This window comes from Poecilia formosa, unplaced genomic scaffold, assembly GCF_000485575.1.
Source record: "Poecilia formosa unplaced genomic scaffold, Poecilia_formosa-5.1.2 Scaffold62, whole genome shotgun sequence".
NCBI lineage: Eukaryota > Metazoa > Chordata > Actinopteri > Cyprinodontiformes > Poeciliidae > Poecilia > Poecilia formosa.
The window spans coordinates 1,130,088-1,153,850 of record NW_006800001.1 but is presented as its reverse complement, the minus strand read 5'-3'; the positions used below and the strand labels follow the sequence as shown (position 1 = coordinate 1,153,850).

Sequence of the window (23,763 nt, the reverse complement as noted above, 5' to 3'; positions counted from 1 at the left end):
AAATAGAATTTCAATTTCACTGCCTGCGATAAAACAGAGAGCACTCCAATTGTGACTAAACGAGATTTAAAATAAAAAAACAAAAGGAAAGAGAAGAAAGAGGACAAATTTAGATCGTCGCTTTTGTTTTGTTTTTTGTTTTTAACTACGGCGACGGAAACCAGGACGCAAAAGAAGAGGTAGAGGGTGGGAGGGCAGAGGAACGTGTGCTCTTTGCAAGGAATTCATCATAATGTTTGAGCCGTGAGATCATTTGCCTCTTGACAGGATCATTACGAGAATCAGCGCTCCCACGACCATTACGCAATTTCAGCTGTTCTTCCTTGGATGGAATTTTAATTGAATTAGCCTGGCTGGTTACACATGGTGTGAACGATAACATTTTCTGTCTATCCAGCCTCACTGAGTCCATTGAGATGAGTGCTGACGTTTTAAAGCAGAGAAAAAAAGAAAGAAAGAAAGAAAGAAAGAAGAGAAGGTAGTGTACTCCGGCCATTTCTTCTTGCTCTTTCTTCCCTCCGTCTCTCTGCTCCATCTCTTCCTCTTGTTCAGCAACAATACGCGCTATAAAAAGTCAGCAGCATGGCCCAATCTGAGCCGACTGACACTCTGCTGTGTTCCACACACAGAGCTGCTCTTCCATGCAAGTGCTCACGTAAGCTGAGGGCAGTGCAAGCGTGATGTATGGCTACGAGCTAAATGTGTTAGTATTACCTCTGCTGGAGAACAGCCCCCCCCACCTCTCCTCCCCTAGCAGCCAGCCGAGTACATTTCTGTGAAAATGATTAATGACGCTGATCGGGTTGTGAAAGGAGACCGCTGTCTTCGCTGCTGCCTGACAAGAGGGTGCCTCTTGATTGGAAATATTCAACATTAAACAGATGTGGGAGAATGACACATTCCAGAAAGAGGCAAGACGTGTAGCATTTAGATTTTTTTTTTTTTAAACAGAGTAAGTAAATATTAAAAGCAAAATCTAATTGAGAATTTGTGACATGAGGAGAATGTTCAGAGACTCTTTTCCATCCAATCAGACTTCGCCTGACCAGTTTTGGACAAAGAACGACGAGCAAAGAGCTTAGTTTCTAGATGTGCCAAACTCGAGGTGCGCTCCAAAAGACTAAGTAACGTGGGCGGGAAATAAATGTACACCACACTTTTCAGATTTCTCCACCAGAATCCAAAGGAGGTCCATTGGATTCTGGTTTGCAGGAGACTCATTGGCTACCCAAAGCCGTGAGGGGTTTATTGCTGTAGTCTTCATGTTGCTATGCACTCCAACAAGCTTCCCTCAGACTTCTGAAAGAAAAAACAGGCCAATAGCATCACAGCTCCTCTGTCATACATTGAAGTTCTTTCAACATGTTCATTTTTAATTTCATGGAGGACTGATTAAAAAACAAAAGTCCATGTAGGGTTCCACCTAATCTTGTTTCCATGGACATGCGTCTAATTATGCCAGGTTGTTTGGTTGAACAGATGAGTCACTGGAATGCATTTGGGTTTCTTCACACCTAAAACAACACAATTACAAACTTTCTATGCAAATTGAGTAAGCTTACCTCGGAATAAAAACTTCAAGCCACAACTTTATTTTTTTTTTTAGCAAAAAATGTTTAATCTCTTCTTGATGCGTGTTTATTTACAAGTAGTAAATCTGCAAAATAGGAAATAACATAATATTTACACAATGAGTGTTAACCTGCAAACTCATGACAGTCGCTTCAAGTCTGAAACTCTAAAAAAGCATCAGTAATTGAAGTATTAAAATTCTCTTGCCGACTATCTGAAATTCATTTGCTTTGTGTTTCCATGGATCCTAAGAAACAATCACTCTGGGACAAAACTAAAGAAAAAAAAAGTATTTTCCAGATAGAAAGGAAAGCAGGAAAACCAACTGGAAACCAGGTCTTACTTTGATTCAGCTTTTTTTTTTTTAAAGGCCAAAAACGACCAAAAGAGTAAATAATTATACACCACTGTGTGCTGAGTCCACCCAACCTGAAAGTGGAACTGTAAAATCAGACATATTTCTAAGTTTTGAGGCATGAAATCCAGCAAAACAGAAAAAAAAAACCCCACCCAAATAAAAACAGCGAGTTTCTTGTGAAGAGCTGTAACTCGGTTGCTGACGGCGGTGCTTCAGATGACACACACTTTTAGACATTCCTCCACCTCAGTTACAGTAAATGCAAATCATCGGCCACATTAACCAACGCAAGATGAGAGATGGAGGAGCCGGCAAAAACGGCTTAGACTTGCAAAGCAGGTCAATTTAAAAAAGCAAGTGACCATGAAAGTGATAAATGAATCTGACCTCCGTATTCAGCCAGGATGACACGAACAGAATCGAAACATAAAGAGAGCTGAGAAGGTTGAACTATTTTTAACGAGTCCGACGGACCGCCAGCTGGATGCTGAGCAGTGTGCCGATTCTTTCCCCTGCACTTAGACGCATCAGTCAACAGAGGGCCCTTTGCTGCACATCTCAGCAATCCATTTTCATGCCATGTTATTTATACAATAAGGGCACCAAAAATTTTTTTAGAATGCAGCAAAAAGTCAAAGACACAATGAATTGTTCATGGGTAAATGAACCATAACAGCCCTGGACTTTGTGATTTTAGATTTTGAACTAGATATGACCAAATGCACTCCAGAATCCTTAAAAGACTAGAATTCAAAGTGTACAGGAAGTTGCTTATTAAAAAACCCCCCAAAAGAAATCAAGCTTAGCCTAGTAAACATGCCACAAGGTGGCGCCATATTTCAGTACAGTGTTTACACTGTCCACAAACACCTTTTCACACACTTCTGACTAAACGTGGAAAAGGCTAAAGAAAACTTATTGAGGGTATTTCATGGGGGTGGAGATAGCTTGTGCCGCCCCCTAGAGTAAGGGCATCCTGGGCAGTCAGCCATATAAGTTCATATACAAAGCACCCACTGCTGACAGCACAAAGAAAGCTATATTTAACAAATCAGCTTATTGTGGAGTTTTTTTTTTTGTTTTGTTTTGTTTTCCATATTCCATCTAACAGGAGTAACATAAAAGCCAACGTTTGGATCTAAAACAGATAATTTTCCATTATTGCACGGATAGGCTCGCTTGTTTACAGTCTACGGGGGAAACAGTCAAAATTCAAACAAGTTTCCAGTTAAAAACAGGTTGTGATGCATGTCAGTTTCTCAGACATGTAAGGTAAACAAAGTGATTGGGTTGAACAGCAACAGCATTCATGATGACAGCCCTAATGTTGGATAGAAAAACAAAGGTACAAGAGTTAAAGCAGCAAGTCACATTTCCATCACGACGACACAGAGGCTCATCTGACCCGAGGAACCGTTTCACTCCGATCCTTCGGATCAGGGAAAACAAAACCTGGAGTTCAGTCAAGTACTTCAACTTCCGGCAAAGCTGAAGAAAAAAAAAATTTTTTCCTCTCTTCTATGTACCGTAAAAATGTACAATTTACATGTCGAAACAAAAGCAAAATAATAATAATAAAAAAAAACAAAATAAGAAATAAATGATGAACCACTTTTTGTTCATTATGAAAAAGTATACAATTTACAAAACATTAACAAAAACATTATACAGACCACAGTTTGGTTTCTCGGCAAGCAGAAAAAAATAAATAAATTCTTACCACAAGGTCAAAAACTATGACGTCAAGACTTAAAAAAAAAATAAAAAATAGGGAAACAGAAATCCTCTTAAGAGAGAAGCAATAGAAAAAAAGCTTAAGCCACACGTGGCAATAGGCTAGTTTTAAAACAAGAGCTGCAGGCTGAGGAGAGGATTACCCAGCCTGATGTGGCTAATGAACAGAGCTGCTTCTACAACCTCAGTGTGGATAAAAAGCTAAAACCCATATCTCAAATTCAGAAGTTTAGAGGTGGAGAGAAATGCTCAGTTGATCTTTTCCATGCCCCCCTTTTTTGGGGTGGGGGTATTAACACCGAGGAATGCTGGGGAATAATGGCTGGAGGCTGAAAACGGCTTTTCTGACTTGGTTTTACTTTTTAAGGGGCAAAGCTAAATGCTACCTGAACTCATAGTAGTAGTCTGTAAAGCACCAAGAGTTCTGGGAAAACGAATAACTCTCTCAGTAAGGGTAAACGCAAAGTAACAAGCGGTGGAGTCTTGATTGTTACTGCATCTCAGTAAATAAGACGACTGTTGCAAACTTCATTTGCTTCATTGTTTCAAGACAAAAAGTGAAACTCGCAAAGATTCACTGTGTGCAGAGTGATAGACTCCAACTGTTCTGTTCATTTTGACAATCGTAGGTTACAGCTAGTGAAAACCAATCATTCAGTTTGCTAGAAAATAATATTACATATAATCAAATAAGAATAGTTTTTAAAACAGAAATGTAATTTTTATAGTCTCATTAGTCATGGGGAAGACTGTTGAGATGCTCCCATTTACACACTGCATGGAGAAAGGACGTCGCACAAGGTCATTGTTAAAGGAGCTGCGTTCAGACATACTGAGGGAAAACTGAGTGGAAGGAAAAAAAAAAAGAAAGATAGAAAAAGGTGGACAAAAGATGGTGAAGGAAAGGGCCTTTAAGAGTTTTGGGTTGCACATTCTTCAAGAGCCTTCACACACACACACACACACACACACACACACACACTTCTAGGACTTGGGCTACAATAGTATATTCCTCATGAGATTCCAGTCCTGAATCACAGATTACGTCAAAAGCATTGGAGTGTTGCTCCGTGCCCTGATGCACTGATGCAGTAAGTCCAATCAAATTCTGACCCACATGGACATATTTTATTTTTGTGTGTAGAATTTCAGGTTTTCACAAGCTGTAAACCACAGTCATCATAGGTAACAGAAATAAATTGAAAAACATTTCTCCGTGTACAATAAAATCTGTATAAAATATGAGCTCAAGTTACTGATTATCATTACTCAGAAATGCTTTAAATGATCGAGACGCATCGGGGGAAACGACGGTAAAATATTTTAGATAGTGCAACGCAGCTGCTTCGTTGCTCAGAAAGTTAAATGACGGATCAATCAGCTGAGGCAAAAGCAGCCGAGGAGCTGGAAGCTAACGATAAAATAACCACTGTGTGATATTTGGCTTTTGGGAACCAACGGATTGCACCGCCTGAATCAAAACAGCAACTAAACGAAGCTTTTGTCTGTCGCTATGCTTACTTCCACGTACAAACGATGATCTCGATCAGCTCTCATCAGTCACTAGGCAATTTTCATATTTATAAGTCAGACTGTATCACATTCCATCTAACAAAATGTTTCTGCACTAAACAACATTCAAAGAAAACATGGCACAGTACAAATTTTTTTATTTTTGTGTTTTTTTTTTCATTCATCTTCTGCCTACTTTTAAGTCTTTTCTTCTGTACTTCAAGTAGCAAATTGTGTTTGACTGTTTTTGTTTATATTGTATTTGTCGGTTTAAATGAAAAAGAACAACAAAAATGTTTTCTCCCTAATCTTTCAATAAAAACTGTATTTATATATAATATCTATATAGTCTTGCTTTGTAACCTTTCTGTAAATTGTGCAAATTCAGCAGTAATACAAGTGGCGAGAGATCAGAGAGTGGGCAGTTGATTACATTTATACAAAAAGAAGAAGAAGAAGAAAAAAAAAGCGTGACAACTGAGTCACATGACCTTCCAAGCGACTCTTCACTGGCTCTGACAGATTGGTCCTCTCTGTTCATGACGCCATGTGTAGAGTGTCTGAGCTTCTGTCATTTTTTTTCCTGATCATCATCATCGGTGTCATAATGACTAATTCTTCTGAAATCCAAAAGAAAAAAGAAAAAAAAAACTCAAGCAAACCACAAACACCAACATCCACGATAATCAAACGCTGTCAAGGACTTGTTCTCCACGTATGCGTGTGTGAAGATTTCTGGAGTCCGAGTCTCTCACACAGACACAAGCCCACGCGCCGCGCCGGGGCTGCAGACGAACACAAACATACACATGTAAGCGTACACAGGCCCGCCCATCTCCGCCGAACCCCGCCCTCCCCGAGTCCGGAGTATACTGCTTCGGTCCTTTTTTGCAGTTCGCGTTTCTGGGGTTTGGATTTTCTCTGTTTGTTTGTTTGTTTGCTTGTTTGTTTGTTGTCTGAGAAGAGCGAAGGGAGACAGAGCAACAGATGGAGACGAGTAGTGAGCAGAGGGAGCAGGTGGATTGTCCTCAGCTGGCCAGGGCCATTGTGTCGATGACCTGCTCCAGCTTGCTCCTCAGTCTCTGTCTCCTCGCCTGCTCGTCCCGCTCCAAAGCCGACAAGATCTGAAAATAGAAAGGAGAGGAAGTCAGCCAATGTCAAACGAGCATCAACCTCAGTTTTCACAGCAGGTGCGGTCCTTTGAAGGCTGGCGTTGAAGGAAGCTGCTGGATTTTTTTTGTCCCCCCCCCCTCATTTTATCGTAGAAGAAAACTGTGAACCAGCAAACCTTCAACTATTTTAGAGTCATATTCATAAGAAAACCAAATGCTTTTAAAATACCGTCTCAGCAAACCATTTTAACTTGTATTAGTTTATATTAGCTTGCCGTCTCTCTGACATAAACAGTCTATACAGACTAGAAAGCCAAGTTGTTTAAAACAAGGAGTTTTTGTGTTGTTTTCACGACAAGAAAGATAGCGGTCAGCCTTGGACTTAATACAACGTTCTGACCTGCAGGGCACTGTTTTGTTCTCAGTTAATGTTTTATTTCCACCTTCCACCTCCACTCTATGTAGAAGTGGTGATTTACTTTACTTCCTCTGTTCCTGTGAAGGTTACCATCTTCTTTTTAAAAATTTAAAGTTATGAAAATTGCAATCTCTAACTCACTTGACAACTTAAAGTTAAACTGTGTCTTCTGGAATTTAACTCGAGTGCTTTCACACCCACATTTCCTAACTTTGATAGATTAATTATACGACAAGCTTCATAACGAGTCAACAAGCAAATCATTAAAATCTCTGTGTTGGATTTTAATTGCCTAAACTTCTCCAAATCTACCAAAAATAGCTAAATTCCTCAGCTAGAGCAAAAAAAAAAAAAAAAAAAAAAAAAAATTAAATCGCACAACAATGAAATCCAAGTAACATTTCTTTAAAAAATTCTTTAAAAAAAACTAACAATAGAAGCAACGATACAATACATGTAGAAATTTATTCTCATCTAAAAATGAATCTGGGCAGTTGCAGAATGTTTTATGGTCGTTTTTTTAAGATCTTGCAGAAACCATATAGTTGGTTGGATGTACTTTTACTGCTTTTAATATCCATACCTGACATAAAACAATAGAGAGCTTACTGAAAGAGAAAGAGTTGACATAACAACAACAACAAAAAAAAGAATAAATAAAGAAGAGTGTGGAAAAAGTAGGTGATCGCAACCAATATCGTTGTCTTGGTTGTCGGTCTAAAATTGTTGCCTGATTTGCTGGTCATCAAACTTCTGAACTGTTTAGTAACAAAAACATCTATTCTGACCTCATCTTTGTACTTGACAATGTAGGAGTAGATCTCGTGTAGAGCCGACATGCTGTTGAACTGGTTGGCATGAAGCCGGGACTGCTCTGCCAGGTAGGCACTCATGTCCTGGTCGCTGATGGCGGGCATCCTGGAGATGTCCGAGTAGTACCTGAGAAAACCCCCAACAGGAGCTTTACAGCCTGAAGAAACAGTCTTGGAAGTATTCGCCAGAAATTCCATCAAACCGACTCACCTTTCGACCCAGTTCTTGTAGTTGGGGATGTCTTTAGCATAAAGCAGCTTGTTGGAAGGAGAGTCCTTCCCCAGTTTGTGCTCTGATGTTGAACACGAGTCCATGAACGTCTGAGCCACCACAGACAAGCAGGCGTCCGTGATGCTGTTCTTGTGGATGTCAAAGACAAACTGCGGGTTCTTGATCACGTTCACCCAGAACCTTAGCGGAAGACTACAAGGGACGGGGGGAACAAGGCGGAGGTGGAGGAATGGAGAGAAAGACGTGCGGTGTTAGAACCACGTGGCGCATTTCAGACAGAGCATCCACACCGAGACCGGGGAAAGCCAAAGAGACGAAGGCGACAGTCAACGCTGCTGCGTTTTCCCTCACCAGTTGCTCTTCCAAGTGTGCCGTACGTCCGGGTCTGTTATCGAGTGTTTGTCTGCCTGCTCGTCCAGGAAGTCGAACATGTATTTGATGGCGAGCGGCAGGGCGCTGCCTCGGTGTGCTGTGCTGAAGATGGTTTCAAACAAGTCATCCACAAACTTTTGGAGGGTACCCTGAAGAAGAGAAGGTTGGGAAGCAGTCGTGAGACAAAACCAGACAGAATATTATGATTAAAAACTGAAGGTAATTCGACTCTAAGTGGATAGATGACAACATTGGGAATAAAGTCTGAATAAGGAAGGTTTCTTCATATTCAAACCAACTTCCGAATGTTTTCAGACTTTACAGACCGTAGGAACCCTCTAAATATTGATAACCCTGGTAAATGTGCACACATCAACGATAATACAAATTTTTCATGCCATTCTATCCCTTTCCGGGCGTGACTGTGCGAGCGGTTCTGTTGGGTTATGTTTAATTAAGAATTAAGAAGTCAGTCTATCCTAAAACGAGTATCCCAGTTTGACCTGTTGTGTTGCAGCTGAATCGGCTTCCACTGTCGAGCTGCGGGCGCAACCTGCCAGGAAAAGGTTTTTTAAGAATGACAGTGCTTTGCTTTCAGTGCTCCAGCTTCCTGAGAGTTTGTGATGATGGAGAGTGCTCAGTAGTCTTTACTGTATTCAGGAAGGGGCTCAATGGGAGTTCAGCTTAAGGCTCCTCTGCCATGTTTTTTTTTTTTTTTAACCACATAACTCTGGAGAGACTGAATCCTTACAAAGTCGTTTGAAGTTGAAACTGTTTTATATTTTCTACAAGCCTTTCCTTCAAGCAACATGGCCACTTTCTGAAAAAAAAAAAAAAACGTCATTTAAACCAGCCAGAATGTTCAAGTTACAGATTTGTACCAACACATTAACAAATCCGCCTCCTAAACACACAGGGCTGAGGGGGGATGTAATAAGTAGAAGCAAACTGCAGAGCTCCGTGTTGCCCACATTATCTTCCTCCTCAATCATTTCCTCATTGAGGTTGTGGTAATACAGCTAATCTTCCTGGAGCCATCAGGAGGAGAGGAACATTGAGGCTATGGATCTTCTCATTGCTTTCATTGCAAATACGACACAAAAAGCACAAAGTTGTTGCCAGAAAACAATTGTGAGGTTTTTGCTGAGCTCCCAGGCTGTTATTAGAAGCAGTTGAGACCCAAAGAAGTTAATTTTGTTTATGAGATTAGGCTTTTTAGTGAGTCAAAAAAAAAAGTACTTACTGTCCCTTCAAGTAAGGGGGGTTAATACAGATTTCCTCCCCCGCCCCCCCAAAAAAAAGTACTTTTAACATTTTGTTTACCACCTGAACAAACCTTGCTAATTTTTATCTGCATAAAAACTACCAGCTCTCACACTGCGTCAGTGTGTCTTGGAGTTCATGGTGAAATATGGTGAATAATGACCTGCATCTAGAAGCCCAGACGCCGCCAACAGAGGGCCCAGTACCACCAAGCTAACAACTCAATAGTCAAAGGTCAACCTCCTAATTAAGACTGTACATATGTGTGTCTTTGTGGAAAAGGTTATGAAAAATGTTAATGAGCTTTGAGACCACCGCCAAACAAAGGTCAACAGACACTGCAGGTTTAAATGGACTACACGACATGGTTCGTGTCGGAGGGGGAGGGTCGGTTTCTTGTTACCTTTGTGGCAAGCAGTCTGGTCAGGTAGATTTCCGAGACCATCTTGCTCCCCCTGTCGCCCTCCCTCTGGTCCGAGTGGTCGTGGTTCTTCACCAGATGCCACAGCTTGGTGCCGCTCTCGAGATCAGGGGTGATCATAGGCGTTCGGGAGCGCAAGCTGTCCGGACTGCTGGCTGTCCTCAGCATGCTCTCTGGAAGGTCAGGTTAAAGCGCAGAGAGATGTATAGTGAGAGAAATAAGGACTTTCACTTGGATTTTTTTTTTTTTTTGTGTGTGTGTTTAGTGAATCATTAAGACAGAGAGAGAATTTCAAATAATCACTTCAACAAGAGTAAATCCATATGTGCAGAAAACAGCGTCCTCTAGTGGAGAGGGTAGGACTGTTTAGTGTACATTTACTGAAATATTTTTTTTTTCTTTTTTCACATTTTGTCACATTACAACAAAAACCTTTATGTTTTTCACAGGGATTTTAAGTCACACTCCAAAACAAAATAGTGCATAATTGCAAAGTAGAAAGAAACCTTCTAGTGTTTAGTTTGCATTTGTATTTATTCCTCTAACAATGACCTCCCCTAACAATGTCCTTTCATTAGTCGTTCCACCAGCTTTGCACCTCTAGAGACTAAAACATTTGTCAATTATTATTCGTAAAATAACTCAGGTCCAGTCAGTTTCAAACCTTTCCATTGAATCAAAAAGTCAACTTTAGATCTGCACTGCACCTTTCCAGCACATGGATGTGGTTATGTGACACCCCTCACTAAAGCGTCCCACATTTGAATGTTAAAATATACCTATTAAAATTAGATCTGATATAAACTGTAAAAAAAATTAAATAAAAAAATCCAGATTTATGAACACAGTTCAGGTCCACAGAAACAAAAAGTCAGAAATAAAAGAACTGCAGCAGCTGCAAACAGTAAACCTTCCTGTGAAGTTAAAAGCTTTTTGAAAGGTGACAGCTGTGTCACTCTTTCATTCCTGAATAAAAATGTCTGTCTCCCTCCACCTTCCCCCTCTCTTCCTTTTATCGAACAATGATCCCGTATTTGTGACACAGAGCATTATACTTTCGCTCCGAACGCTTGTCACTTGTGTGACAAAGCAGGAAAAGATTGGGAGGTTTGAGACGACAGGCGGGAATGTGAACCAGGGACGGGCGGAGTAAAGGTAACGGGGAGTGTGTGAGTAGATATCTGCAGCAAGTATAAGGCTGCTAAAAAGCAAAAATAAATAAATAAATAAATAAATAAAATAAGGTGCATTTCAGTAATTGTGTCCAAATTGTTCACATATTTTCTCCAACACTTTTGATCATTTCATATCTTGCTGCCGTTCCACAAACGGATCAAGCATTCTCTACAGCGGAGAGGCACAGTTCAGACATTTAACACTGTTCACACGAAATGACAGTGACAAACAACAAACCCACATACAGTAGTAGTGCACGCAGACAAATATATACACAGACACACATAACACACACACACACCTTCTCTCGTACCATATCTGCTGAGGGACTTGGTGAACGTGGAGGAGTTGGAGATGTTGTAGGCCGAGTTCTGTTTGGGCACCAGGGCGATCACGGAGCCATCTGTCACCTGCAACACGGTTTCCAAGTTGAGTTTCGCAGCACAGCAGAACGGCCACCAGCAGGACTTTACCGCCCCAAATGTTTTCTGGAATCTGTTTCCAATTCGCCAGATTTAAAGTGGCCTTAATCGAGTGACTTTCTGATCCGGTTATGGTCTTTATTGGCGTCTGCTACTTTTTTCATTCTTGTTTCCCAGTTTTTGGCCGTAACAGCAGGTTGAACAACTGGAGCATGAGAAACCAAGCAGCTTGGGATTCATCACGTAGATTAATGGTATGTATAATCTGGAGTGCAAATGAGCTAAAAAAAAACAACTTTAAACAGATTACAATTAAGTTTGATTTCATGGTTTAAATCTATAAGGAAATTAGGGTTGGATCAAGTCTTTTGCACTCTATTGCACTAGAACTAGACTAGTTAATTCAGATAAAATAAGACGTATGGAGCTGTGTGTATGGAAGATCTCTGCAGTTGGATACCTGGTAGTGAGCGAGGGTGTTTAGTCTCTTCCAATCGTTATCGATCTTTGTGGTGACGTCCTCGTCCTGCAGGATGATCCGTGCCATCCTGCCTTGCCGCCACTCTGTCAGAAAGCAGAAAATGGATAAAAGGAATCAAGCAAGGCGAGGACACGCTTGCACCAATTTACCACTTCAGAACAACAATGCACGCAAGGAAATTTGATATTTTTGTTGAAGAAAAGGAGCGATTTTAAGAACTCTTGAAATGTTTCTTTTATTCTCCTTTTCTTCCAGGTGTGCATTCTCTTCTCCTTTCTGAAGGGCACCCTACAGCTTCAGAGAGCGCTTGAAAAGATTCCTTCTTCACTCCCCCGCTGAAACACGCCTTTGTCGAGTGCGATAACTCGGAAGTGTTTGCAGCATTTTGTTCAAGCCGAGTCCTCACCGAGATCCATATCTGAGGCCTTCGGTCTCTGGGAGTACGGGGTCCCCTTGTACACGGCGTCCAGCAGCTTTTCCTTCACCTGAGTCACTGTGTCACAGTTGAGGGTCTTCACGGTCACCTCGGGGGCATTTTCATTCTCCGGGTTCACACAGTGCAGCGTCTACATTGAAAAAAATAAAATGCTTTACATATGGACATAGGAGGTCGGGACGGCTAATTTACAAGAATAGATTCAGTTTCAGGCAAAAAAAAAAAAAGATGTTTATATTGGTGTCATGCATAAGAATGTGTTTACAAGACTGCATGAGTACTGACCAAAGTTTTGTAGTCAATTTGTTGTCTGATGAGTTTATCCTCACTGAGGGAATAGCGGGCTTCTCCTGTGATTGCATCTATTGGCCCTTTTTCCATTTGCTGCTTCATAGCACAGTAAAGCATGAAGAGAGGCTCACCAGCACATTCCTGAAAAAAACAACAAAAAAAACAACAAATGGAGTCAGATGTGACTTTTGTATAAATGCAACTTTACAAAAAACATTCTAGCAAAAAAAAGGTACATGGATAATTTTGTAGGGCGTTCCACTGGTTATATTTCTAATCTTCTCTGAGGGCAGCAGAAGAAGAGCAGGAAAGGACAACAAGGCCACGGCCAATGTTGGCAAACAGCACAGAACAGACAGAACGACTCTCCCCAGAGTCTCGTCTCTGAGGGGGAAAAAGAAAAAAAACACGCTGTGAAAATCTCTATTTGTGTCAGAGGGACCGACTGAATGGGCAGGGAGGAGGAAAAGAATCAGAGAAAGTGTGAGTGAGACTGAGTGGCAATTGATGGAGGAGTTAATAGAAGGTTAATGACTGAGGGCTGGAAAACGCTTGGAGAAGCACTTTGGTGTGCGAGACGTGTCAGCCAGGCAACAAGCGCTGGGATGTGGGGGCCCCCCCCGTCTGTCGCTCCGTCTCTCTCCCTGCTCACTTTCGCCTCCTAAGTTGCGCTAGGCAGCGCTAGGGTCAAGCGCTGCCTAAGCGCTTGACCCTGCGCTTAGGCAGGGTCAAGCGCTTAGACCCTGCCTAAGCGCTTGACCCTTAGGCAGGGTCTAAGGGTCAAGCGCTTAGACCCTGCCGTCTAAGCGCTTGAAGTCAGGCTATATTTCTCGCAGCGTTAGCCGTCTTTCTTATTTATATACTAATGCCATTCAGAAATGGGAGTCAGAACCAGAACCACACCACGTACAGTTTCATAAAATACAGAATAGTTTCAGATCTGAAGACGCTCTAAAATGAAACTTCACTTTCTCTGTTAAGATGGGTTTTGTTTTAAATTACATTCAGATCACATAGATTCAAACCATAATTTGCATGAATTCGTGTATTTACAGATGATCTTTGAATGATTAGTGTGAAATGCTTTCCACCTATGTCAACTTAAATGGATGAGTTAAATGCATCTTGAGTTTTTGCAGAAGCATTCATGAATTTTCTTATATTGTCAAGTTACAACCAAAAACTTCACAGTATTTTATTGGCTGTAAGCAATTTATCAACACAAGGAAAGAACATAATTGTGAAGATTGCTATAAAATATCTGACCCCTTTTACTCCAACAACCCTACATAAACTCCAGGGCAGATAACGTAGAACCACTGCCAGAGGGATGCTGCTATCAGTTTTATAAAACGTAGGGACTTAAATTTTGAGGTCCTTTTCTAGAAAGCAAACCACCAACTCAATCCTCATTCGTTTTGCAGCTTGTAACAATTTTGGCTCCAAAATGATTACAATTTCTGTTTTTTTCTGAGCTAAAGAAATTGAATGTTCTGTCTTTAGCCCCAGACAACCTCCTATCACTTTTGACCAACTTTTTTGTCCTTGATGGAAAAAAAAAAATCCCCACACATCATGATGCTGCCACCACCATGTTTCACAATGATTTCTGTCTTCAGAGTCGTGTGTAATGTTGGTTTTCCATTGTCTTGTTTGATCATACTGGAATCTATTTTGGCGTTTTAGAGCTAATGGGGGTTAAGTAGCAATACTAAGTTATTGCATTCTCATTTCTCCAACTCCCCAAATTAAAAATAAAAAAAATAAAAAAAAAGCAAAATAGTACATTAGGAATGCACAATATATTGGAAAGTTATCATTATTACAAATATATTGACATAATACTGTATCCAATATCAACATTGCAAAAAACCTGAAATAAATATAAGCTAATTAGAAAAGCATCATGCATTCTGATGCTCCATACTGGTAATGTATTTGGTAAAACTTTAAGCAGCAGAAAAGCAGGAGAGTTTTAGGAGACTATTAAGATATTTGTGCAGAGTTATTAATAAAATATAATTATGTTGCTCTGTGGTCAAAACAGCAACTATTCTCTCCTTATGTGGTGTAAGTGTTTGCTATGAACGTCAACATGAGGACGTTACCACAGTCCGGACAAGTATTTATCTAAATGTACGTCTTCACATTAATGTAAAACATATAAAATTTCACATTTACCTAATACTGTGCAGACCCATAATGCACAATCTGTTACTGCAATGCTGCAAAATGGAGAAAAGTTCAAGAGATGTGGATATGTTTGCATGGCACAGTGTCTCCCTGTCCGGCATCCTTCAGCCAGGTTCGCACATCAACAGGACACAGCCATGTTGGCGAGCTAGAAGATGAACTCTGTGGGATCATCTAGTTCCGCCTGCCTCCAACGGTGAAAACACAGCACACCAGCAGACGTCTTCTCTTTCTAGCAGCATACGAATCTCAGCCCTTCTGTCTCCTTCAAATGCTGCCAGTGTACAAATCAGCAGCTTGTTGGCATTTTTTTCTTTTTTGTTTTTGTTTTGCGATAACAAAACAAAACCAATTTTATGCAATTATGTGTGATTTCACCAATAGCAACAGGCAGAAATACCAGGTTTAGAAACAGAACAAAAACACGAGGTCCCTGACCCTCCCGAACGGGCCAGGGAAAAGAGGACAGGTGAACTTTAAAAACAGGGTAATGGATTGAAGATTTCTTTTTTTGTTCTTCTGCTCTTTGTTCCCTTTTATGGGTAAAAGCTCCATCTCGTCTGCCCCGCCGAAACACTACTTGACCTTTACCCGTCTCTGTTCACACCTGGCTGAATCTTGAAATTGTTCCGGACCTTTCTTTTCCGTGACCCTTGAAAACTCAGGAGAAAGCAGAGTCGCAAAGGTTGGATAAAAGCTGTCGTGTTTTCTCCATTCCAATTTCCGTCCCCCTCCCCTTCTCCACATTTCTATTTTTTTTTTCCGCCTTTACAGCTTCCAAAACATCTTCTGAATAAATTTCACCTCTTCTTCGCCTTCCTCTAAACACTTTCCACCTTTTTCGTGTTTTGCCTCTGTTGTCTTAGGCCGGTCTAAAGTTCATAAACACAGCTGCTGAATAAATCCCCAACAGCTTCTCTCATAACCCACTCTCCTTTTACTGGACTCCACTCCGGCTGTCCAGTCTCGCATTTGAAGCCAAGACACACACATGAGCGCAAGATCCAAGCCCGACACACTCTCATACACAGATGCTAACTGGGACCCCCTGGGGCCTGGCCGGTTTGCTGTCCAGCACACTGGCTGTTCTGACAGGGTGTTTAAAGCCCCAACGCTAACTGATTAGCTCCAGCAACATTTGAGTGGAGGCAGCGCATGAATTTAGCAGCATTTAGTGATTCCCTCTCATATGAAATCAGAGGGAATTATTCAAAGATGCAAACACACACACACACACACACACACGCACACACACACACACACACGCAGACTGAAAGAAGCAAGAAAAAGACATATGACTCTACATCCTAAGAGAGAACGGCTTATTGAGATAATATCACCGACTGGGTCTGAATAGGCTTTCAGTCTCTGCAGATGCAGTTAGGAAATAGGAGTCTTTCAAATGAAAGGCCAAGGTGTGGCTCTGCTGTCTTTTCTTATGCTGCGGCTGTGTGTGAGTGGGTGTCAGAGCTGTTGCCGCTCCAGAAGTTCGGTGTTTATCCTTGTGACAGTTTTACCTTGAGGAACTTGTACAGCAGGAAGGTGAACCAGTTGGTGAGCATCTTCTCCGCTACCGACTCCGTCCTGCGAGAGAAGGAAACAACGGTCTGATTGGTTGGAGTCTGAGCAACAGAATAATGTAAAGAGACTGAGGCGAAAGATGTTTATATCTCTCCACATACATACACACACCAACGCACGCACACGCACACACACATCCCTGGCTCATATAGGTAGATCTCATTAACTTAGAATATCATTCAAAAGTGAATATCTTTCCAAAATTCAATTACAAAATAAAAAAAAATGTATTTTATTGATTCGTTGCAAAAAGAGAGATATATTTACAGTATTAATTTTAGTTTATTTCATGATCCTGGTTTACATCTAGTAAAACCCAAAACATTTTATTTTCAACATTTTTTTAAAATATTACTTTTTTTTTCTCTCTCAGTCCCAAGGGAAAAAAATATATATAATAAAATCTAGACTTATTTCATGTAACTGAGGTCAAACTGTTGTGTTCATAGCCAAACAGACTTTAAAAAGAAACTGAAAGAAGAGTTAAAAGGAAATAAACAATATAAAAAAAATAAAAATCTAAGAGAGAAGTGGCAACAATTTATCCAGAAGTTAATATAAATGTAAGGATTTTAATGTTGAAATATCAGCCAGCTGAAGAGTACATCCGCTGTATAGAGTACTGTATATGAACTCATACATGTTCTGGCCTCCTTTTGCATGAGTTATTGCATCAGTCCAGCTTGGCATGAGGGTGGTCAGGCTTAAACAGCATCTTCATCAATGTTTCTGATATCTCTCTGCTTCTTGGTACCTTTATGAGTGTACTGTGAAGGTAAGGTCAGACGCTTTTCTTGTTCTGCCTAATTCAGGAGAGGCTTAACACAAGGAATGCAACAATTGTAGCCCATGTGGTCCCTGATCCGTCTGTGCGTCACGGTTTATGAAGCTCCTATGAATCTCCTCCAGCCTCAAAACCCTGTAATGTTACCTCTGTTGTACATTTTCCCGTCAGCTTCTCTTCCACTTGGCTTCCCAGTAATATGCCTGAATGCAGAAGCCAGTGTATAGCTAACTCTTTTAGCAATGATCTGTATCAAAAGTATTTTTTTTTTTATTGGTCCTGTTTTAATACGCTTGAAATATACACTCGGTGTGACATGAATCTATGCAATAAAACAGATTTACTATTTCGACTGAATTACACAAATGAGAATGACCTTTTTAGTAATTTCTACGTTTTAATGTTTACATGCACATGTACTGTAGCTACAATCTGTTCCCGTAGAGCAACGCTTCGATCAGATACAGCGGGACATCATCAGTCTCCATGCAGTACACCTCTGATCTCCTTTAAAAAACCAAATTGCTTTGCAAAACGAATGCCTGCATTTCATTTATTGCTAAAGCCCCTTCTCACTTTTCCTTTGTTTTTCTAAGTGGGCTTGCTTCAAGCAAACCCACTTATAAAAACAACAATTAGTGTAATTCAATCACCTCTCTTGTTAATCATAAATTTGCAATGCTATGAGGGGAACATCTGCTCATTTACAACAGAAGCATCAACTAAATAAAAAAAAAAAGAAAGCAATTAAAGGGACATCACTTAGCAAGATACATTCTGTTCAACTTTCCGAACACTTTCAGCAAAGTCGGATTTTCTTATTTAAGGGAATCGGCTTAACTGACCTGTAACATTAACAATTATGCTAACAGTAACTCTCTCAGGAGTTGTTCATGTAAAGCAAGTGGAGCTATAATAAATGGACCAATCAACATGTGCTAAAAGGAAAAGAAAAAGCCAGGAAATTAGCAAATTTATCTATTTATTAATCTGGCAGCTGAGTTATTAAGGCATGATTAAAAATAGCGTTTTGTCATTGAAAATGTGCTCAACTCTGCATGTGTCACCGATTGGACATCAGACAAAGTGTCAGTCTTAATCTCTTGCAGACTCTTACTTTGCAGCCATTCAGAGAACATATGTCACATGAAACATTTTGTGGGTGGTTTGTAATTTTAAACATTTAAAATGTCATTTTCTTGACAGAGACTATGTAGCGATTTGGAGAGTACGATATGGTCAGACATTTCAGTATCAGTGTAATTTTGCAGAGGAAAGCATTTTAATTAAGAAACAATATTTGTAGTTTTTAAACTTGAACTTCAGACAAGAAGTAATTTTATAGTAACCAGGTTTTATTTTAGGTATATAGGCATCAATTCTGGTGAGGTCTTGGACAAAAATGTTATCTTGCTGGTGAACCGGTTTATATCTTTCATTTTCCTGGACAGCATCTCGTTCAGAAGTGTGCTTTCAGAGTCTTAATCTTCACAGAAACGTTAATGCTGCTTTGTAGTACAGATATAAAACTAATATATGAACATACATGTCATCATGAAGGCCTTCCAACAGATCTCCAACTGTGTTGTTTTCCCCCAGTTTGGATGCGACAGAAGTGACAGACGGGTTGTCCAACAGGGGGACCCGCTATGCTACTGTTAGAAAGTTACTATGCTATTTATTTTTCTATCATTTTTATTCAGACTTTAATGTAATGCAAACTAGATTAAATGCTATCAGGATCATCCTCTCAACATACAACAATACATTTTTAATTTTATGTTTTCTCTGTCAATATTCAGACCAATACATGCTATTTTCTGGTCAATCCCTCCACCAATGTTAAAAGCTTTTCATGATAACTGAACAACAAACAAAACAAAAACCGATGGAATAAAGGAGAAAGCAGGCCACTGTTTGAGGGAAATCAGTGTGAGCCTATGGAAAAAGATGGGAGATGAACTCCTGCATTTCTGGGAGCCTCCTGGTTGGACAGGTAAGTGTGGTTTGATGTATGTCACTTTTTTTTTTCTTTTACCCATCTGTCAGAAATGAAAGGAGATGCAATGGGGAATGAAAGTGCTAGGGATGAAAGAGGGCAGTGAACACGGACAGAGGATGCTGCTGGGGTATACTTCCGCATCAAGAAGCTTGAATACCCACAAACTGGGTTGACAGAGTTTAAACAAAGCAGCAGGTGATGTTCTCCTGGTCGTACGCCCACAGGTCTCAACTTTTAATGAAGACACAAATATGTCCAAAGCAAGAGAATATTTCAGGGAGAGAAGTAGAATTAACACAGGAAACAATTTCCTATGAATAAAATAGTTATATATCTGTTAGAATGTCTAGCATTAATTTTAATAAGCTTAATGAGCGCCGCTCCTGACGCCGCTGCAAATAGCAGGGACAGTGTGTTGTGACTGTGTGCCCCAGGAGCAGATTGGAAAAAGGCTTCACACGGACTCAGAGTCATTTCTTGATTAGATTTTTAATTAAATATCTTCCTGAGGAGTGGAGGAAGAGAGGGGGGAAAAAGTAGCTTTTTATCATTAAATGTCTAATTCCAATTTATTTGGAGACAGACCATTTCTTTAATTGTGTCTCTCCTTAACTATGTGTATCTTTTCATGGCTGTCTGTCGCAGCTTCCTTTTTCCTCCCTACTTTTCAGCTCTCTCACCATATTGGATGGCTCTCCTTGTGCAACAGCCGTACTCTTCTCCCCCTATACGTTTCTCCCCCATCAATTCCCCTCAAGCCTAAATCTCCCTGTAGACATTTTGCCTTCTGTTTCTGTCAATCACCACCTCCCTGCGTCCCTGGAGCTCCATCCACCTTTCTCGTGCTGCCTCTTCCTCTTTCACCTCTCATATTTTTTTCTCCTCCATTGCTCATCTCTCTCCTTTTCCTAGCAAAGCCCTCCTCTCTCTCTGTTCTTCACACCTGCTCTGCTCCTCGTACTTCCTCCCCTAACTACGTCTCTCGCTCAGAGTGCAAGAAGAGGGGATACGGCGGCCTGTCTCACAGCAGCTCCGGTGGGAGTGCATGTGTGCTCAGGGGTGTAATCCTCTCTGACAGGGACAGGGCCGAGAGATAGAGACAAGGTATAGTCACAAACGCCTCAGAAGCCGTAGTCGCTGTCCCTCGCTTTCAAATCTCTTAGCATCAGGCCATCAGGACGGGAAAAATCACTGGCCTGACAATCTCACAGGGCACCATCCTCCGCTTTTGACAATATTCTGTTCATTTGATTTTATCATCTGGAGAAAAGCCAAACACAGACCCTTGCAAAAGTACTTACACCCCTTCAATTTGTTTTCCCATTTTGCCACATTACAACCACAAACTTCAGCATATTCAGTTTGGATTCTTTGTGGAGAACATCACCTGCTGCTTTGGATTCTTTGTGACAGACTAAAACCAGTACATGAAGAAGAAGAAGAAGGAAAGGGATGAATGCTTGCTTTTTTTAAAAAGTTGTGTAAGACCTAAAAAGTGTGGCATGCATTTGTATTTAGCCCACATGAGCGAATACTCTGAACAACATCACAGCTGCAGTGTGAAAGGTTTATGTCTCAGGACTCTTTGAACATCTAAAGTCTGAGAATATTGACAGTTCTTCATAAAAAAAATAACTCAAGTTAAGGCTTGCCACAGATTCTCAGTTCTATTTTGCTCTGAACTTTAACTGGACCATTCCAACGATTGAATAGGTTTTGATCGAGCAGTCAAACTGTCACTCCGGCTGAATCTTTAGGGTTGTTGTCCTGCTGGAAGATAAATCTTGATTTTAAGGTTTTTACACTTTGCCTACTCCAACAATGTTCCCATCAATTTTGACAGCTTCTTTGTTTTCAGCATCATGCTGCCATCACTAACTTTTATTGTGGTGATTTGTGTGTTCAGGAAAATGCAATATTGGTTTGGCAATATTCACCATAAAGTTTAGTTTTGGCGTCACCCAATCAGAGCCCCTTCTTCCACAAGTACAAAGTGTCTCTGCTATGCCTCGTGGCAAAATGCAAACATGATTTCTACAGTATCCTTTGAATAACTGTTATCAATTGAGCAATAAAGAAAATAGCTAAATATTTTTATTTAGCCAACTAGTGCTAACTTACACTAAAAAACCTCTCCTGAAAGACCCTCTGAATGGATCTAAACAAAGACTTGAACCCACACACAAGCACAGTCCACAGAGCATTAACTTGTAGCTCCACTGGAAGAACCGACATGTTTCGGTGCCGTTCTAGCTGCTCTCCCACCCTCTGTTCATCCCTCCTTTCCTTACCGCCTGAGCAGCAGCTTCGGGTGGTTCTTGCTCTCCAGGTTTTTGTCGATAAGGTCAGACAGGAGCTGTTTGAGGACACCTGTGGCATACTCCATCTCCCCCTGCAATGCTGTCATGATGAGAGAAGCCACATTGCCTCTGTCTCGCATGGAGAAGGACCTCTGAGCTTCCAGCGTGCGGATGAATGTCAGCAAGAAGTGCTTTTTGGTCAGTAGCTGGCCGAACAACGTCAGGGCCTTCTCCACATTTGCCTGGACCTGGTGGAAAAGAGAAGACAGAAATAGTGAAAATAGAGAAGAGTGGGGAGAGCATGAGACATGAAAAGGCAACTGTTAGAATAAAAAAAAGATGACGGTGGTGTAACTGAAGCAGGTTTTTGGTGAGAAGAAGAAGAGAAGTATGTGAAAAAGAGTGAAGGATGTGAAACTAAAGATCGGTGGGGAAAGGTGTGGAGTAATTGGAAAAGGTCACAGACAAAAATGGAAAAGGAACAACAAGAGTCGACTGAGAGAACAGAACTGATTGTGAAGTATAGTTGTGAAATGAGGAGTGTGTGAAAATTCGGGAACATCTACAAATAAATCTTCGATTTGTTCCTTTACACCCATGCATGTAAACATCTCCGGAACAAAGCACCTCGCTCATTTTCCTCACAACCCTCTTTTTCTATACCATCTGGTGCAAGCCTCACTTTGCCATTTTTTCTCCTTCTATCCTAAAGCAATGGCCAGGCCTCCCCTTGTGAGAGCCACAAACACAGATTTGAAGAAAGAATGTGAACTTCATGCTGTAATAAGAAATTGATCTGCCTGCTAGCGCACCACTGTGGCCTGTGATTGCCTGGGCAATACAAATGAAAATCCAATGCCGTGTTACACTATCCCTTTGGAATACAGCTGATAGCACCAGCACTCATAGAGAACGTCTCCGAGGCCTGTTCCTGCAGCCATGACTGAGGAATACAACTCTGCATTTTCCAAAGGGTGTAAACATCATGGGGGCTGGATGGTGGTGAGGTTTGCAGCACTGTTGCAAGGTTGCAGGAAGGTCATGGGTTCAAATTCCAACATGGGTTTTTTTCCCCCCTTGTGCTCCAACTAAAAAAATGAATGTTAGATTAAAGCCAGTCCTGAATCAAGTACCATGTGAATCAGAGTGAAAACATTGAAAAGGTGCGTCACAACAATAGTTTAACCGCATCTTTGAATTTTAATTGTTTATGTATTAAAGTAATCACCAGTTATAGAGTTTGCTTCCTCACTTATTGTCAAGCAATACTTACAAGGGAAAAAGCATAAAGGCTCTTTCACATAGCACTTTGTAACAGTTAGAAACCAGCAGCTTTGAAAAGCCAAAGGCATGTCACCATGACCCTCACACCTCACCTCAGACTCTGACTTGTGCTAATTCTCAAAGAGGTCAATAAGAGAGGTTCAGCGTTATCTCAGAATATTAATACAATATTTCTGGACAGTTCCTACTAGCGTCTGGTGCAATAAGTGTAAGTTATTATCATGACTCCCAGATAAAAAGATATGTGCTTTAATCTCTACAGCCTCTTTTTATGTTTAAGGCTCTTATTTTGAAGAAAGAAAGGAAGCAGTTGCTGGGTTGTCCTGCATTTTGGGTACTGAAAAGAAAACGGCAACAGAGTTACATACGAGACATAAATGATTTGTAAACGGCCGGAGAACCATTAGTCGTTGTCATCGTTCACAACTTCTCTTTCTGTCCACCGATTGGCCCGCTCAAAAACCAACCGGAGAGAATCCGAGTCAAAGGGAGAAAGCCCAGACTGAGCTGGAAGAGAGAACTTTTCTTTTTAAGCGGAATTACATAGGAAGGCAATAGCCAGGCTAATACACCTCTAATTTACTAATTCCAATTAACTATTTCAAAGCCACAAGGATATAAGTGACTCCTATATTAACTTGTTAAACACGACTTATTTTGTATGTGGGTGTGCATGAGTGCAGAACGCTCTTTACTGACCAGTACCTCCATCTCCTTGAGTACAGGATGGTCCTCAATACCAGGAAAGAGGACCCTCATGGCATACGTGCGGTAGTCCAGGAAGGGGATTCCTGCACCATCCAGCTCCTGGGCCAGCTCATGGATGTCTGTCTGCAACTCTGCAAAGGCTGCAAAAATGGCGGGGAACATTGCTTAGACATGTCAAATGAGCTCATAAACGTCCTCAAGAAAAAAAAAAAAGTTCTCTCTCCCGGCCCGGTTTGGGTTTTCCCCTTTTGCCCCGGTTTCCCCCCGGTGGGTTTTTTAGCGGGCCAACGGGGGGACAG

General features: G+C 40.9%; 1 protein-coding gene across 5 annotated transcripts in view; it reads right to left on the bottom strand.

Annotated features, from left to right (window-relative positions):
- Positions 1 to 1,605: 1,605 nt before the first annotated feature.
- Positions 1,606 to 23,763, bottom strand: part of plxna1b (plexin A1b) — a 211,740-nt gene continuing 189,582 nt past the window's right edge. For 2 of the 5 annotated variants that reach the window (XM_007554216.2, XM_007554217.2), the window contains exons 21-32: positions 23,456 to 23,604; positions 21,464 to 21,720; positions 16,323 to 16,389; positions 12,607 to 12,753; positions 12,292 to 12,451; positions 11,865 to 11,968; positions 11,284 to 11,392; positions 9,789 to 9,979; positions 8,102 to 8,271; positions 7,730 to 7,942; positions 7,495 to 7,645; positions 1,606 to 6,300 (exon numbers count right to left, since the gene is read on the bottom strand). In XM_007554216.2, coding sequence (XP_007554278.1) covers positions 6,205 to 6,300; positions 7,495 to 7,645; positions 7,730 to 7,942; positions 8,102 to 8,271; positions 9,789 to 9,979; positions 11,284 to 11,392; positions 11,865 to 11,968; positions 12,292 to 12,451; positions 12,607 to 12,753; positions 16,323 to 16,389; positions 21,464 to 21,720; positions 23,456 to 23,604 — 1,814 coding nt within the window. In that variant the 3' untranslated portion in view covers positions 1,606 to 6,204. The remainder of the gene's footprint in view (positions 6,301 to 7,494; positions 7,646 to 7,729; positions 7,943 to 8,101; positions 8,272 to 9,788; positions 9,980 to 11,283; positions 11,393 to 11,864; positions 11,969 to 12,291; positions 12,452 to 12,606; positions 12,754 to 16,322; positions 16,390 to 21,463; positions 21,721 to 23,455; positions 23,605 to 23,763) is intronic. The other 3 variants (XM_007554219.2, XM_007554218.2, XM_007554220.2) reach the window with 3 other exon arrangements.